At 41.7% G+C, this 18,831-nt stretch overlaps 1 protein-coding gene across 2 annotated transcripts in view; it reads left to right on the top strand.

Annotated features, from left to right (window-relative positions):
- The window catches only part of LOC126175728 (RNA polymerase II-associated protein 3), a 120,208-nt gene that overhangs the window by 70,281 nt on the left and 31,096 nt on the right, over window positions 1–18,831 (top strand). For both annotated transcript variants that reach the window (XM_049922669.1, XM_049922668.1), the window contains exons 4-5: window positions 8,389–8,514; window positions 10,311–10,438. In XM_049922669.1, coding sequence (XP_049778626.1) covers window positions 8,389–8,514; window positions 10,311–10,438 — 254 coding nt within the window. The remainder of the gene's footprint in view (window positions 1–8,388; window positions 8,515–10,310; window positions 10,439–18,831) is intronic.

Consider the following 18,831-nt stretch of genomic DNA (forward strand, 5'->3'; position numbering starts at 1 on the left):
GGCCAGTCGCAACTAAGGGACTCAACCCAACAAATAGCTGGCCGCTCAAATGTATGAACCAACAAGGCACCAGAATTGTACTGATCTAGTATTTGCACTACCTCCTGAATTGATGGATCGGACTGTTGCAAAATTTGTTCTCCGACTTTGACATCAGATACATTATACACGACTGCATCACGCAACGTATCATATGAATGTAAAGCACAGCAAGCACATTTGAGTTTGCATTTCCTTATCATACCCTTAGAGTATTGTTCGTGTGTATGGGACCCTTACCAGTTGGGTCTGATTCAAGAGATTGAGAAGGTCCAAAGAAGAGCAGCAAGATTCGTGACTGGTACATTTAGCCATCACGAGAGCGTTACCATAGAAAGTTTGAAGTGGGACACACTTGCAAATAGACGACGCACTAAACAGAAGGGGCTGCTCTCTAAATTCTGAAATCAAATCTTCACTGAGGATGTAGAGCATATATTATTACCACCAACTTTCAAATCACGTAATGATCATCATTCAAAGATAAGGGAAATAAGAGCTCGTACCGAGGCATTCAGACAGTCGTTTTTCCCTCACGCGATCTGTGAGGGGAACAGATTGGGGGGGGGGGGGGGGGGGGGGATATGACTTTGGCGCGAATTGTGCTTCCCGCCACACACCGCTTGGTGGGTAGTGGAGTATATATGTAGATGTAGAAATCTGTTACCCACTAGCAATAAGCTTATTCTGACCATTTTTTGCAATTAAAGAATTGATACCTAGCTGCTACCACATTCACTTGTTGGTCATAATAGATAGTTAGTTTGTCGACCACTTGATCATAAAGTTCACTCTGAATGGCGTTAGGAAAAAGTTATGTGAGGCAGAACACTGCACTTCCTACCATTGCTAATAGATATGGAAGTTTCACAGTAGCTGGTACATTGTGAGCTAGGAAGTGCACCTCAAACTGTGACAATCACTCTAACCACTTCTCTTCTTGGTCACAAAACTGTCAAAAAGGTGGTACAGCAGCTGTAGTAGGCAGTGCTTGTTTCGTCAGGCGCACAGTGTTGGCCAGTAGCTGCTGCACCATGTTGAGTAATTAGAGATTTGTTGTGCCAGAACTGAAAGATCTGCATAACTGTGTTGCATGTAACGCTTGTGGCTGTGGCGCCTGAGCAGGGGGCAGGAGAGGTGGGGTGGGCATGTTGGAAGACACAAATGCAACAAACAGACAGAGCAAGCAAGCAAAAAAAGCAAAGAAAATTTCTGAAACGCCCACCTGAAAACGCTGATTAGCAAAAACGGCAAGAAACTTTTAAAGCACATATATAAACCCCTGCAAATTAAAGACAAGAGAACATTAATGTGCCAGCTTAGGGGAAAAAAAAGGCAAATTCCGTGGCCCTCAAGCATGAGGTTCGGCGTAGTACTAGTCGCCAAACTTGGGGTCGTGCCCATTCATCTCATATAGAGTGCCTAAAGGATGCTGTGCTCTCGGAATGCTATACAACAATTCAAGCAAACCATGTTAGTAGTTTTTATTTCAATAAAGCAGATTGGCAATACTTAACTTTGTATTTACAAGAACATGTCGCAAGCAATTGGCAACATGTAAACAGTCAATCCTTTCCTATATACTATGTCCATGTAAACAATTGGTATATCTAAAAAGAAAGATGATGAGACTTACCAAACAAAAGCGCTGGCAGGTCGATAGACACACAAACAAACACAAACATACACACAAAATTCTAGCTTTCACAACCAACGGTTGCCTCGTCAGGAAAGAAGGAAGGAGAGGGAAAGACAAAAGAATTTGGGTTTTAAGGGAGAGGGTAAGGAGTCATTCCAATCCCGGGAGCGGAAAGACTTACCTTAGGGGGAAAAAAGGACAGGTATACACTCGCGCACACACACGCACATATCTATCCATCCGCATATACACAGACACAAGCAGACATTTGTAAAGGCAAAGACTTTTAGATATATTTTTCCCACGTGGAATGTTTCCCTCTATTATATTCATAAACAATTGGTATGGATCACATGTCACTGCTATCGTAGTGCTCTCCTAGTACTCTCCGTCTAGTACTGTGTTAATACTGTACCGGATCTTGTACTCCGGGAGGCTGGCAGGGGGTGCTCCTGTTGTGGTGTGGTCCTAATCATCTCACCATAGGCCAGCATCATCTCCATGCTTTCTCTGTTCTTGCGTTCTTCGTTTCGGTGCTTGTGATTACGCCAGAACATACTTTCTAGATTTACAGCTACTGTGAAGAAATTGTACTTAAAATTAATAGAGGGAAAGGAAGAAAAAATACTTTTTGATAGTAAGCAAATCAGAAACGATCATCTCACGTCCAAACTGAAAGAAATAAAATAGGGTAAGTTGATACATTTTATTACCTTCATACAACTTGCAACTTGGAAATCAAAAAAAGAATTGCAACAGCGAAACATGGATGATAAGAAAACCACTACAGCTGTTATTTTAAGCTCATTTATTAACCCATGACTGGTTTCATAGTGTACGGACATCTATGTGACCTGCAGATTGAAACACAAATTAGGCTGAAAGTTACTCAAACATGCACATATTACATGATATGTAAATGTCACACTGAATATACACCAACAGTCTTGACAAATAATGCTCACAAAAAGCAGAATTGGGACAGTATCATTGTTCTTTTCCAGTGTTTAGTAACTTTCAGTGTAATCTGTGTCTTTTTGAATTGCAATACACCTTAGGATGTATTTATACAATGAAACCAGATGATAAATCAACCTATAATAATTGCTATGATGGGTCTACTCAAAATTCATATTAATCAGCTGTGGAACCACAAGTTGATCAAGTAAAATATGCTTTCAGTGAAAGCTAGTAGTGAGCCATTCATTTAGTACAGAAAAGAAAAAAGATAATACAGATTTTCGTGCGGACTATGCTCCTGTATGACTGTGATAACCGAATACTGTTGAAGACAGATGGAAAGTAGTTACAGAGAATTAAAGTGTGGCTATGAAGAAGGTTAACAAGGATAGCTAGACACAAAGAAAATCAGATGAAAATGTCTTGAAAAAGATAAATGGACAGAGAAATGCAGTAGCAACTTGCCAAAAAAGGAAAATAAAACTTTTTAAAGATTTATTTAGAAGTAATAAATTTGTAAGAAATATATCAGAATGTAAATTTTTGTGGAGGAAAACTAAGAAAGAAAACGGGCCCATCAGAGGTAACAAAGTGTTGGAATTATCAAGAAACTGAAACATAACATAATGGCACGCATTTCAAATAGGTGAGCCTCGGTGGAAATAGGCATGGTTCATTAGCTCAATGAGGTGACAACAAATATCAGTTTTGCTGGCCATGGACTCTGAGCATATGACAAGTACGTACAAAGCCTGAATCAGGCCAGCGCAACCAGTGGAATTCCCAGAAGTTTGCTACTGAAGATAATAACTAAGGGCTGTCGCATGGTGCAGCCTTTTCAGTATCCTATCAACATAAAGTTGCTATTAACTCAGCTCTATAAATAGTATTTAATAGGTGAAGATATAGGTTTACTCACAAAAAATAGCAACATAGTTTAAAACAAGAGCATTTTTCGTTGGATAATAAATAACTGATTAACAATAAAAATAAAGAACACATTTCAACATTTACTTGGAAAATTAATCATTTTCATGGAAAAAATGTCATAGCTATAATCAAGACGTCATTCAATGACACGCAGCACATGGCAGTGAATGATATACAGAAAGTTTGATCAATATACAAAGTTCAAGCATTCGTTGAACATAATCTTAATTATAATTAGCTTGGTGCCTGCTGCTTTGGTCTCATAGACTGTATGGTCTGCACAGTTTTTTTTTTTGTGTTGGCGAGGAGTGAAATACAAGTTTTCAAAGATTTATCTTTCAAATTTTTTTAATTTAACAAAATATTTTCTTAAAAATTTTCTTCCGTATAGGGGTTAAATTTTCAAAAACAGTGAAACACATACTTTTTTTTATTTCTAATCAAGGACCCAAATTCAAATTTTCATGGTGTTAACTTAAAAAATGCTTTCATAATGGAATATTTTGATAAAACATTTCATCCTTTTGAAGTTGAATTTCCAGAAACACTGAAGCACAATTTTTCTTTCTAACTGAGAATTTACATACCATTTTCATAGATGTAGCTGTAAAAAAATGCTCTAGTAGTACTCTAATAATGATTTATTAAAAGAAACCTTCACCCACTATTTCACCCTCATAGGGGTTAAATTTCTAAAAATGCTGAAACACATATTTATTTTATATGAATGTGTGGTGTCTGTTCTTTCAGACTTGTATTTCTTTCAGAATGAGATTTTCACTCTGCAGCGGAATGTGCGCTGATATGAAACTTCCTGGCAGATTGAAACTGTGTGCCGGACCGAGACTTGAAATCGGGACTTTTGCCTTTCGTGGGCAAGTGCTCTACCATCTGAGCTACCCAAGCACTTCTCACGCCCCGTTCTCACAGCTTCACTTCTGCCAGTACCTTGTCTCCTACCTTCCAAACTTTACGGAAGCTCTCCTGCGAACCTTGCAGAACTAGCACTCCTGAAAGAAAGGATATTGCAGAGACATGGCTTAGCCACAGCCTGGGGGGTGTTTGCAGAATGAGATTTTCACTCTGCAGCGGAATGTGCGCTGATATGAAACTTCTTGGCAGATTAAAACTGTGTGCTGGACCGAGAGTCGAACTCGGGACTTTTGCCTTTCGTGGGCAAGTGCTCTACCATCTGAGCTGCCCAAGCACGACTCACGCCCCGATTTCACTATCCTTCTTATGGGTTGGTCTTTGTGTATGATATCCAACTCATGGTTGTATCTCCTCCTCCATCTTCCTCTTTCACAGATTGGGCCAATAATTCGTCTAAGTACCTTTCTTTCAAATGCATCCAGTGTTTCAATATCTTTAGTTGTTAATGTACAGGCTTCAGAGGCATATGTAAGCACTGGTCGTATAAGTGATTTATACATAGTTAATTTTGTGGTACGAGTCAGGAGCCTTGAGGATAGAAGTCTTGTTAGGGCAAAACAGGCTCTGTTGGCCAGTATTAATCTCTGCTTAATTTCATAGGAGGTATCATTTACATGTGTAACTGTCAAGCCCAGATACTTGAAATGTTCAACTCTTTCAAATGTATAATTGCCCGTTGTTATTGCATTTGGGATATTTTCTCTATGTGCTTTTCCAGCTGCCATATATTTTGTTTTTTTGTTCATTAGTAATTAACCCCATGTTCCTACTGGCCTGTTCAAGAGCTGTAATTGTCTCTTCCATTGCTTTTTGGGTCCTTGCTATTATATCTATGTCATCTGTGTAGGCCAGTATCTGCACTGATTTATAGAAGATCATTCCCCTATTCAGAAGGTTTGCGTTTCTCATCACCTTCTCCAGGGTGGCATTAAAGAGAAGGCATGCCAATGCATCCCCTTGTCGCACTCCATTTTTAATACTCAATGTGCTGGACATCATTCCTCCTATTCTTACACTACCTTGTGTTTCGCTCATTGTCATTCTCACCAGCCTTACCAACTTTCTAGAGATTCCCAGTTCATCTAGAGCTTGATATAACTGCTCTCTATTTATGCTGTTATAAGCTGCTTTGAAATCTATAAAGAGGTGATGCGTGCCAACTCCGTATTTGTTTGTTTTTTCCACGATTTGTCTTAAGGTGAACATTTGATCTATAGTTGACTTCACAGGAAGGAATCCGCATTGGTACGGCCCTGTCTCCCTCTGTATGATCGGGAGTATTCTGTTGAATAGTATATTAGAGAGTATTTTATATCCCAAATAAAGTAGTGTGATCCCTCTGTAATTGCTACTCATCATCTTATTTCCTTTCTTATATATGGGACATATGGTACCCTCTTTCCATTGTTGGGGCATTTTCTCCTCTTCCCATATTCTGGTGACCATTTTTAGAAGGATTTGTTCCAGCTCTCTTGTCGCCTTGTTGTTTTTCATTTTCTTCGTGGCAGTTTTCACTTCTTCTATATTTGGTGGGGTAGTGTTGTTGTCTGGGTCCTCTTCCCCATTCATGTCTGTTGGGTTCTCTGGTATAGTTATTCTAGGGTTGATGAGACTATCAAAATACCTGCGCCATCTTTCGCACATTCCCTTCCCTTCACTTATTATATTCCCTGACTCATCTTTTATTAAGCTTGTTTTGCTACCAAAAGCCTTCCGTGCCGCATTCACCTCTCTCTAGAATTTTCTTATTTCATTTTTGCTTCTCATGACCTCCATTTCTTTGACACTTGCTTTCATCCATTCTCTCGTTTTTCTTTGGTGAGTCCTCTTTTCAATCCTCAGTTTTTCTTTGTATTCTTCTACTATCCTCCTCGTACAGTGTGATCGCAGTGTCCTTCTATATGCTTTGTTCAGTTACTATTTCACATTCAGTATCAAACCATGTTATTCAATCTGTATATTGAGCAAGCAGTAAAGGAAACAAAAGAAAAGTTTGGAGTAGGTATTAAAATCCAGGAAGAAGAAATAAAAACTTTGAGGTTCGCCGATAACATTATAATTGTGTCAGAGACAGCAAAGGACTTGGAAGAGCAGTTGAACGGAATGGACAGTGTCTTGAAAGGAGGGTATAAGATGAACATCAACAAAAGCAAAACGAGGATAATGGAATGTAGTCGAATTAAGTCGGATGATGCTGAGGGAATTAAATTAGGAAATGAGACACTTAAAGTAGTAAAGGAGTTTTGCTATTTGGGGAGCAAAATAACTGATGATGGTCAAAGTAGAGAGGATATAAAATGTAGACTGGCAATGGCAAGGAAAGCGTTTCTGAAGAAGAGAAATTTGTTAACATCGAGTATAGATTTAAGTGTCAGGAAGTCGTTTCTGAAAGTATTTGTATGGAGTGTAGCCATGTATGGAAGTGAAACATGAACAATAAATAGTTTTGACAAGAAGAGAATAAAAGCTTTCGAGATGTGGTGCTACAGGTGGGTAGATCACGTAATGAATGAGGAGGTATTGAATAGGAGTGAAGAGAAGAGAAGTTTGTGGCACAACTTGACTAGAAGAAGGGATCGGTTGGTAGGACATGTCCTGAGGCATCAAGGGATAACAAATTTAGCATTGGAGGGCAGCATGGAGGGTAAAAATCGTAGAGAGAGACCAAGAGATGAATACACTAAGCAGATTCAGAAGGATGTAGGTTGCAGTAGGTACTGGGAGATGAAGGAGCTTGCACAGGATAGATTAGCATGGAGAGCTGCATCAAACCAGTCTCAGGACTGAAGACCACAACAACAACATCAAACCATGATGGTCTTACTTGTCTTGTCCCAATTGCGATTGTTTCTGTTGGCGATGTCTCCACCATAATTTTTATCGCTTCCCACTGATCTTCAATATTGCTATATTCTCCAGCGTTTTCCAGAATCCAAGTTATCTTCTCCTGATACTGTTCTCTTACTTCCACTGATTCTAAAGTTGTTATATTATATTTCTGTGCCCTGGGTCAGTCTCCTTTCGCTGCGTTAGATATCCTTGCCCTCACCCATGCCCATACCAAAAATTATCTGTATCTATGTTTGGGCCTCTGAGACTACTCAAGTCCAATAGGTCCGATTTGTATCTCATATCTATCAACACATGGTCAATCTGGTTTACTGTGTTTCCATCTGGTGAGTTCCGTATCCCCTTATGAATTTCTTTATGTGGGAACAGTGTTGATCCTATTACCATATTTCTAGATACTGCGAACAATATAAGCCTTGTTCCGTTATCATTACTTGTTGCGTTTTTGCTGTGGGGGCCAATTATTGGTCTATAAATCTGTTCTTTCCCCACCTGAGTGTTTAGGTCTCCAGCTATTATTTTAATATCATGCACTGGGCACTCATCATATACTCTTTCCAAAGATTCATAGAATACTTCTTTCTCTTATTCTTCTTCTTCTTCTTCTTCTGATTCTTCTGTTGGTGCATGGGCATTAATTATGGAGTCGTTAAAGAATTTCTCCTTTATCCTGAGTGTTAATAATCTTGGACTAATGGGTGTAAACCCTATTACCAAATGCTTTAATTGATGGTGTACAACAAATCCTGTCCCCAGCTGGTGATTTCTTTCACTGCAGCTGTAGAATATATTCGCCTTTCTTTTCTAAAACTCCACTCCCTGGCCATCTAATTTCTTGTAGTGCTATTATACTTAGCTTCAGACTCATTATTTGATCGACCAGGAGCACTGAAAGTAATGCTGGATCAAATAATGAGTCTGAAGCAAAGTATAATAGCACTGTGAGCTGATTATATGTTTCATTTTTTGTGGATAACAACTCTGTTTTACTTTGCAGGTATTTTTATGTTCCATAACGTGTAATTCTTTTCTTACAGGATAAAGCTTGTGAACTTGTGGATAGGGAAATGGAGTACAAAGTTGTAAAAGATCATAAAGGAAAGAATTCAGAGATTGCAAGTGAACAAAAGATTAAAGATGAAGCTTACTATGAGAAAGAAATGGTAAGTTGGGCAGATAATCAAACATTGCGTTTGTGGTCTGATGTTTTTTAAAAGTCTTGCTGAGGACTGTTCACCAAAATAGTGTTCAGTCATCATTAATATCTAAGCCAAAACTTTATGACCATCTGCTTAATGGTGTGTTGGTCCTGCTTTGGAAAGCTATACAAAAGTGATTCTATGGAGTGGTTTTGACAGATCCTTTGTATGTTTCTGGAGATATGTGGTACCAGATGCCTACGCACAGGCCATGCAATTCATATAAATTATGGGTCAGTGGCTTGCAGGTGCAGAGCAAACACCCAACAGCATCTCATATGGGTTCCATCAGGTGAATTTGGTGGCCAAGTTGTCATTGGGAGTTCACTGTAATGTCCCTCAAACCACTGCTGCATGATTCTGGCCTCTGGACATGGACAGTTATCTTGCTGGAAGAGGCCATCACTACATTGGAAGACATCAAGAATGAATGGATAAAGGTGGTCTGAAATAATTTTGATGTAGTCCACAGCTATCATGATGCTTTCAATTACTACCACTCTTGGAAGCCCAGGTGAAGGACCCCATAGCATAACACTGCCCCATCCCCCCAGTTTCAGCTGTGGCACATTGCATGTATGAGGCAACCACATTCTGGCCTTGGAATGTGGACAGTAATCCTGGTGGAAGATGCTGTCAGTATTGCAGGACCCATCAAGTATGAATTGCTCAAGATGGTACATATAAACCACAGTTGTCACTGTGCTTTTAATTACTACCATCCTTGAATGCTCAGGTGAATGTGCATTGCATGTGTTGAGCAACCTTTTGCATGGCTATCATCATATCACAATGTGACCATCGACCTGGTGTTAACAAAGCGCATGATACCCATGTCATCTGACACATTTCCATTGGTCTGGTTCAGTGTCTATGATCTCATACCCACTGCAACTGTAGTTGGTGATTTTGTTGGATCACAAACCATTTGTGCCTGCACCAGCATTGTATTCTGTTGTCAGATCTACCACAGATCACCACCTATCCTGATTTACAGAGTAAGCACGTGCTGTAATGAAGCATTTACGTCCAACACCGTGTCACCTTCTCGTGGTTCCACTGTCCTTCAACTGCTTTCAATAATGCTCACGACCGTAGTATGCGAACAGCTGACAATCTTCCATTCCCGAGATGCTCCTCCTCGGGTGCCAGGCTACAACAATGTGGCAGTGGATTTCTTGTGGCCTGTCTTGTCACTAGAATGATTCCCCATTCATCTCGTTCCACTTATATACTTTCCTTACTGTGTAATGTGCCCACAATGCCAGTGGTTTTCAATCTTGGAGTGGGCATTGGTCATAATGTTTTGGCTCATCAGTGTTTGAGCAGTAGTTTTGATGGTAATAACTTTGCACAATTACATTGCCCAGTACTGTTTCAACTCTTCCCACATGAAAGGTGAAAGATCCTGTAAAAAAAAAAAAAAAAAAAAAAAAAGAGGTCAGTAACCCTTTTTACACACTCGGCAAGTATTTTTCATTCATAATAAAAAATGTACTTTGGTAAAAAGTCCTATTATATATGAACTAAAATGCCTCTTCAGTACTATGTCTTAATGTAAAAAAGCACAGAATAAATTAACAAAAAGAGAATATTTGTATATCATTATGAGATGATGCAAATGAGATATTCAGAAAAATGACTTTGTACTATGTCTCAAAACAGTATTCTTGTCTGTTTTTGACCACATAAAAATCATTTGGTGTTAAATAAAACAATATTATTCCTTCTGTATTTGAGTGTGGCTTAATTTTCACCAGGGGAATAAGTTCGTGAAACAACGGAAGTGGACTGAAGCATTACAGTGTTACACAAGAGCTATCGAACGGTACTCATTTGATGCCATATTCTATGCAAATCGGGCTTTGTGTCATCTTAAACTGCACAAGTAAGTCACTAATTATTTAATATTTAGTAGGTAAGCTACTTATGTCTTGTAATTGTTTACTGTAATTAAGATAAATGTGTACCAATGTGTTTTCTTCTACTTTTGCCTTTCTTGCTCCTTGTCACTAACACTCAATAAATCAGTGAAGTAACACACCAGTAGCAGACACTGAATGGCTTCTTCACTTGGTTTTAACAAAGTTCCTCATTAACTTTATTGTAACTTTTCAAATTTTTACTCCTATGTCCATAGAAGGTGTGATGTATATGCTGTGAAATTCCTTCTTTGTCATTTTCTTTCATTGTTTTAGACATGTGAAGAAACAAACCATTATGTGGCCAAATGTTCTCTCCAACTATACTATACATAGTGATGACAATTATATAATGAAATTTTATTTTTGTTATGTTGGAACATGTAGTAAATTAACATAAGTGAAATGTCAGCTTGGTCTCTATGGCATGTCTTTCAAAAGTCCAGGATGGAATAATAATAATAATAATAATAATAATAATATGAAAAGAATAGATTGCTACTCCCCATATAGTGGTGTTGGTGAGTCGCAGATAGACATAACGAAAAGACTGCTATAAATTTAAGCTTGTGCCCAGAAGACCTTCTTTGGAAATAGAAAACACTCACAGAATAATACAAGGACAACTTACACACACATGACCACTGTCTTCCATTGCAGTGCCACTATGCTTTTTTTTCTTTGGAAGAAGGTCTTTTGGCTTAAATATGTAGCAGTCTTTTTCATTGTGCCTGCCTGCAACTCAATATTTCCTGTAATAGCGAGTAGCAATTTGCCCTTTTCATAATATATAGTTTTATAGATCTTTAAAATAATCATCTTGTACGTGTTGCATTAGTGGATAAAATAAAATGCTGTTGTGTCCTAAATTCCTCAGTTTGGACAGTTTAGAACCACAAAAAATCATGTATAGTTGGTGAAGATTAGGACTCATTGGCGACTTCATTTTCAAGGGGAAAGAAGTGGGAGGCTGCATTCAGATGAATGAAAATGGAGCACATAAAATAAATATAAGAAGCAGATGAAAACATTGAGAAAGTGCACAATAACATATTGGATGATCAATGATTAAAGGTATATGGAGTAGTCAACACAATAGTCATATCAGAAAAAAGAGGGTGGAGAAAGATATGGGTGAAATGGGTACACCATTTTTCTTAATGCTGTTCAAAAGCAAGTGCAAAGAAAAGTCTCAGCATTTTGAAGAAATCTTGCATACTTTTAGTGCCAACTTTTGTTGCTTAAAATGAGACAAGACTTAATTTCATATCACAAACAAAACTCCACCCCGTGGGTCAATGTCAGTGATCCTTAGAGGGGCAGGGGGGGGGAGGGGCAAAAGTCAATTTCATGTGCAGGACTAAGTTGCAGACTGTGACCCTGGGAAGCAAAGGCTGAAAGATTAATTGGTGAATCATTGTTTCCCCTTGTCCTCACAAGAAGTGGTGTCCCTCTCAACCTGAAGCCCTGAAAGGACCCATCCTTCCATTGAAACCTCCTCCAACCTATCACTCTTTCTTCCCCAAGGAAATAAAATTCTGAAAGCTGGGTATAGCTTTTTCCTACCTTAAGTGTTTCCATCAGCAAAATGTGGAATTTCACATGACTGTTATTACAGATTCCTGAATTGATATTTCCATTCCTGAATTGATATTTCCTTTGATACAGTTTTTTTGCTAATGACACTTTTCTTCCTGATATCAAAAAATATGAGCAAAATATGTAATAGTTAATACAATAAACAACCAGCATGCTATGAAACAGAATAGAAGGATGTTCCAAAGTGCCTGTAGACAGTGATGTGGGCTAAGAGGTGTCAGACTACAATTCCAAAGATGTGGCTCTTGTTCCTTGACCAATCATTATTAATGACCCTGTCACCCTTGTGCATGTTGGTAGGGGAGGGAATAATTAAAAACCAGTTAGCCAACATTTAATAGTCACATTGGAGATGCACCTCGGAAGCAAGAAAGTGATTTATTAGTTTCGTGCCACGCACTTATTAGTCAGTAGATCAAGATACAGAATTATTTATTTAGCGTACAGCAAATAAATAATTCTGTACCATAATCAGTTGTTTTGTCATGCACAAGTTCTGTTTTAGGAAATTCAGGTCAGGCTGATATTTAAATGTATGTATCTGTTGTTGCTACATTTGCCTGAATTTCATCTGAATTTCACTGTGTTAATGTAAATTTATCTCCATTCATGATTCTAAAGTCTCATTTTCCATGTCAATGGTACACTATGCACCACTTCAAACTTTCACTGATAATAGTGTAAATTTGATTTTTCTTGCAAACATGCTGGACCACTACTATTTTGATCATCCAGTGTTATTGCCCGAACATTGGTTTCTGACAGTGGGTCCCTCCCCTTCTCCTCTGCACAAAAGGTGAGCAGGGAATGTCACTGTGCCTTTCAATAGACAATGTTTGGAACACTATAGCAGCAAGTCCCCTCACCTGTGGAGGGAAAGTATGATTATCCCAGTTTTGAAACTACTGAAGACCCTCATAGACAGCAGAGAGGAGCAGAATAGTTTGTCTTACCAATGTCTTTTACAGATGTATTGAGGGCATGGTAAGCTGATGAGTATGCTGGACCCTCGAGGGGAAGGGCCCCATATCTAGCCCGCTGGGTGGATTTCGGGAGGGCTGGTGTACTGGTGATCACCTACTCTGTGTGGAGGCTGCTATGAAGATTTCTTTTACTCACCATCACATTTCTTCACTGTGTTCTTTGATTGGCATAAAGCCTATGACACAACATGGTGCCACATATTCTCACCACTGTACATCAGTGGAGTTTCATGACTCCCTCCTGAATTTCATCTAAAATTTTCTTTCTCAGAATATTTCTGAGCCCAAGTCAGTGATTTCTACAGTGCTTCCCACATACAAGAATATGGTGTTCCACAAGGCTCTGTCCTGGGTATTACCCTCTTCTTAAAAGCTGTCAGTAGACTCCTAAAGACATCAGGTGCTGTAGACTTGCCATGCTTACATGTTGCTAACTTCCGTGTCTGCTATTGATTTTCTAACATTGGTCTCACTGAGCAACTGGGGCGCAGACCGCTCTGTTATCCTGCGATTGTATCAAGCGTAGGTCCAGTCTCGTTTAGACTGTGGAACTCCTGTCTATGGTTCTGTGTCGCCTTTGACGCTGCAGATACTAGACCCCATCCACCACTGTGGGGTCTGACTTGCGACTGGTGCCTTCCGGACTAGCCCCGTACTTAGTCTTCTCGCAGAGGCGGGGATTCCACCACTGTGAATTTTGTGCCAACAACAGCTGATATCTTATGCGCTCCACATTAACTGCACCCCAAAGCACCCTAATTATGGTCTTTATCCAGACACGGAGATCACCCTGCCACAGCAGCGGCCACGTTGTGGGCTTACCATGGCTGTCCGCATTCAGTCCTTCTTTTCTGAGCTCCAGCAATTCCCTTTACCACCTCTCTTCTTCGCTCATGCACATACCCCTCTGTGGTGCATCTCTCAGCCGCAGCTCTGTCTTGATCTCTCAATCGATTCTGTCCCTCCGATGGCTCTTCGCCACCAGTTCTCCTGTCTCCTCAGTTATTTTCAGGGTTCGGAAGTGATCTATACTGATGGCTCCATGGTTGCTGGCCACACTGGTTTTGCTTACACCTATGCGCAACACATGGAACTTGCCAGATCGCTGTAGTATTTTTACTGCAAAATTGGTAGCCATCTTGCGCACACTGGACCTTATCCGTTCCTGCTCAGGACTATCCTTCGCTATCTGTAGTGACTCATTGAGTGGTTTGCATGCTATCAGCCAGTGCTTCCCTTCCCACTTGTTGGTCGTCGCTATCCAGGACTCCCTTTCTCTCCTCGCTCAACGTGGATGCTCGGTGGTTTTCATTTGGACCCCAGTCCATGTTGGGATTCTCGTCAATGAACTTGACGATCTACTGGGTAAATTAGCTGCTACCAGGCCATCTCTTGCTATCAGTATTCTGGAAATGGACCTTCGCTCGGCATTATGTCATCAGGTTTTGGGCCTTTGGGATGCGGAACGGCACACTCTTTCTTCGCTGAACAAGCTCAGTGCAATTAAGGATTCTACAACTCCGTTGCGGTCCTCCTTACGGGCCTATCGTAAGGCCTCTATTGTCCTATGCCGGCTCCGCATTGGCCATACTTTTTTGACTCACAGTTATCTCCTCCTGCATGAGGACCCCCCTCTCTGTCATTGTGTATCGATGTTGACTGTGGCTCACATCTTATTGGACTGCCCCAACTTAGCCACCCTGCGACAGACTTTTAGCTTTCCAGACTCACTACCCCTGGTGTTGGCTGACAATGCCTCAGCAGCAGATCTCGTTCTACGTTTTATTCATGATGGGGGTTTTTATCACTTTATTTAAGGGAGGGACCTTCCACCTTATCGGTGAGTGGAGGGGATGGCAGACCCTCTTGCTCCCCCCTTCGCCCCGACTGAATTGGCTCCAACTGGGCTTGGTGGTTTACCTCGGCCCTCTGCCTTCCCACTCCTTTCCTTACGGGGCCTGTTACGTCTTGAGTGTCTCTCTTGTCTCCTGTTCTTCTTCCTTCCTGCCCCTGTCATTAGTCACTTTCTTTCCCTCAACTCTTCTTCCACCCTTTCCCTTCCTTCCCTGTCATTAGTTTATCATTTTATGGACATTGTAGTTCCCTCTTCTAATGTAGGATTTTATCGGTTTTAGTTAATCTAAGGTAAGAGGGACTGATGACTGCGTAGTTTGGTCCCTTCTCCACCCAACGAACCAAGCAACCAACCAACCAACGGCTTCCAATTCTCAAACCCAACAACTGCTTGCTACCCTGTTTGTGTCGAGGCCCATAGAACTTTGTATTCTTCTTGTGGTGTAATTTACATCAGGCTGCTTGACGGTCTTACCAAGGCCGAAATACAATCTTACCTCTCTAATCAGGGTGTCATTGCCGTCCATCATGTAATGGAAAAGGTAGATTCCTCCTTAGTGCCCACCCGCACTCTTTTCCTCACATCAGGCTCAGATCAAAGCAGGCTATGAAATTATCACAATCCAGTCGTACATTCAAAACCCGATGTGCTGCTACCAGTGTCATCGTTACAACCACACTAGTACATCTCATCGACACCCAACCAAATGTGTAATCTGTGACAGGGATGCACATGAGGGCAATTGTCCGCCTCCTTCTCACCACTGCGTCAACTGCAATGGCGGCCATGTCACTTCCTCTCGGGATTGTCCCATGTGTCTAGATGAGCGGGCTGTCCTAGAAATTCAGGTAAAGGAAAAAGTGCCACACCCGGTAGTGCACAAGTTACTGGCTAGTCGCAAACCCTGTGTTCTCCCGTCTGACACCTATAGTTCTGTTCTTGTTGCCCCTCGCTCCATGAAGGACATGGCCACGCAGACATGCGACCTTAGATTTGGCTCTGAGGTTATGAAATTGCCCAGTGTCAAGGCACCATCGCCATCCCCCCATCCTGGTGATGAACAAACCGTCAAACTCTGCACACCACCAACTGTTTTTCAGCATCAGACTCCATGGACCAACTGCTCAAGCAAGCTGATGCTTCTGTGGACCCCATGGAGCAGGATCCTCCTCCTCCTGTGCCCTGTAGTACCGACTCTACACCGGCTGTCACTTGGTGACCATCAAGTTGGCACCGCTCCATCACTTACTCCTCATGACTGTCCTCCAGAGGTATGTTCGCAGCCTTTGGTCCCACTAACAGGATTTACGGCTGCTTTTAGCATCACAGCATCCCCTTGTACTCTGCCTTCAGGAAACGAAGTTGTGCCCTCACGACTGCTTTGAGCTTTCACATTACTTACCGATTTGTTATGACCTTCTCCCTGAGTTCGACATCCCATCTCATGGGGGCGTCATGCTGCTCATACAGGATGACCTTCATAGTCAACTCATCTCCCTGCCTACCAGTCTTCAAGCTGTGTCAGTTTGCCTTTTCCTTCTCCGTCTGACTTTCTCCCTCTATACCATTTATGTACCTCCATCCTTCGATGCCACCAGGGCAGACTTCCTTCAGTCTATTGGGCAACTACCTCCCCCATTTCTGCTACTCAGTGACTTCAGTGCATATCATCCCCTTAGGGGCTCCCCCAGCACCTGACGTTTTTAACCAACTTAACATCTTCTGCCTTAATACTGGAGCACCCACTTTCCTTTCCGACTCCTCTCACACCTATTCCCATTTAGACCTATCCTTTTGCACGTCCAGCTTGCCTATTGTCTTGAGTGGTCCATTCTTTCTGACACCTACTTGAACGACCATTTCCCATATGCTCTCCATTTGCTGACTCTTGCCCCATTCGCATGCATGCCTAAATGGCAGCTTATTAAGGCTGACTGGCCGCTTCACTGCTCCCTGGCAACCTTCGAAAAACAAGATTTCCCCAGTTGTGATGACCAGGTGTACTATCCCACCAACGTTATCCTTACTGCTGCAGAATGTTCCGTTCCTTGCATTTCCTCTTTACACCATCGTGTTCCATTCCCTTGGGGGACTGAGGCATAAACAGATGCGTGCAAAGTGTCATTGTGTTCTTCAGGATAGCAAACGAGCTAGCTGGCTTTCATTCACTAGTTCTTTTAACAGTTCCACCCCTTCCTCTCTGGGACAAAGATACATTTTGCGAAAGTTTCGAGCTTTTTGCACTATCACCTTGCATTCCTCCATGGGAAACAAGCAGAGGAAACTTGGATGATACCCTTCTCTTCTCCGAGTAGTGAGTGCTACAGTGCTACCTTTACTGTGAGGGAGCTTGATCATGTTCTCAGTTCATTCCAATCCTCCACCCAAGGGCCGGACATCATCCACATTCAGATGTTGCAGCACCTTTCTCTTGCAGGCAAGCTCTTTCTGCTTAACACGTGCAACCGCATCTGGGTAGAGGGCACATTTCCTGGCCAGTGGCGTGAAGCCACTGTCTTATCCATATCAAAGCCCGGTAAGGACAAAAACCTTCCTACTAGCTACTGCCTTATTCCTGGCTGGTTTGGTGGCTCGAGTCTCGTCATTTACTAATGAATGCACAGTGTGTATTTCGAGTGCAGTGTACTGCAATTGACCATCTCGTTACTTTGTCCACCCATGTCATGAATGGTTTTCTGCAGGAATCCCAGACTGTGGCTGTGTTTTTTGATTTGAATAAGGTCTATGATACCTGCTGGAGAACTGGTATCCTCCATTCTCTTTACATGTGGAGGTTTTGTGAGTGCACGCCTTGTTTTCTTTGAGCATTTTTACAAGACCAAGTTTTCAAGGGGTGTGTGTGTGTGTGTGTGTGTGTGTGTGTGGATTTTGCCTTGTCGGCCACCTTTATCCAGGAAAGTGGTGTGCCTCAGGGTTCTGTCCTGAGCGTCATCCTCTTTGCTATTGCCATTAACCCTATAACGGCCTGTCTCTCCCCAGGCATCTCCAGCTCTCTTTTTGTTGACGATTTTGCCATCCATTGCAGTTCTCCATGGACCTGTCACACTGAGCAGTGTCTTCAGTGCTGTCATGATCATCTTTACTTCTGGAGCATCAACAATGGCTTTCACTTTTCCCCTGACAAAAGCATCTGTATAAATTTCTGGTGGCGCAAATGATTTCTCCCACCATCTCTACATCTTGGGCCTGTTGCCCTTCCATTCATTGGAACTATGAAATTTCTCTTGCTCATGCTCAACAGGAAACGCTCTTGGTCCTCCCATGTCCTACCTGTACTCAGTGGTACTTCCTGGGGTGCTAATTGTTCGAAACTCAACTATGGGTGCTTTGTTTATGCATCTGTATGCCCATCCCTCTTACATCGTCTCAACACTATCCACCATCATGGCATCCATTCAGTCACAGGTGCCTTTTACACCAGCCTGGTTGAGATTCTTATGCTGAACTACCACTGTTCTACCACCATGACTTTCTTCTCAGCAGGCATGCATGCCGTTTGTCTGCCATGCGTTGCCACCCCTCCCATGCCTCCTTCTTTGATTATTCCTTTGATCGTCAGTATGAGGCTTGTCCCTCGTTTCTGTTGCCTCCTGCAGTCCGCTTTCGCCACTTGCTACAGTGGCTTCACTTCACACTACCAGCATCACTCCCAGTGGGTGTGAACCGTTCACCACCTTGGCTTCATGAAGCGGCCATTGTTAACTTGGGCCTTCTTTCGCTTCCTAAGGACACTACTCCAGCCTCGGTCTATCGCCCCCAGTTTCACAACCTTCACATGGAACTTCACGATATTCCCTTTGTATACATTGATGGTTCTCATACTGATGTGGGGTCGGGTGTGCCTTCGTCATTGGCACCCATGTCTTTTGACATCAGCTTCCGACACACTGCTCAGTATTTA

This window comes from Schistocerca cancellata, chromosome 3, assembly GCF_023864275.1.
Source record: "Schistocerca cancellata isolate TAMUIC-IGC-003103 chromosome 3, iqSchCanc2.1, whole genome shotgun sequence".
NCBI lineage: Eukaryota > Metazoa > Arthropoda > Insecta > Orthoptera > Acrididae > Schistocerca > Schistocerca cancellata.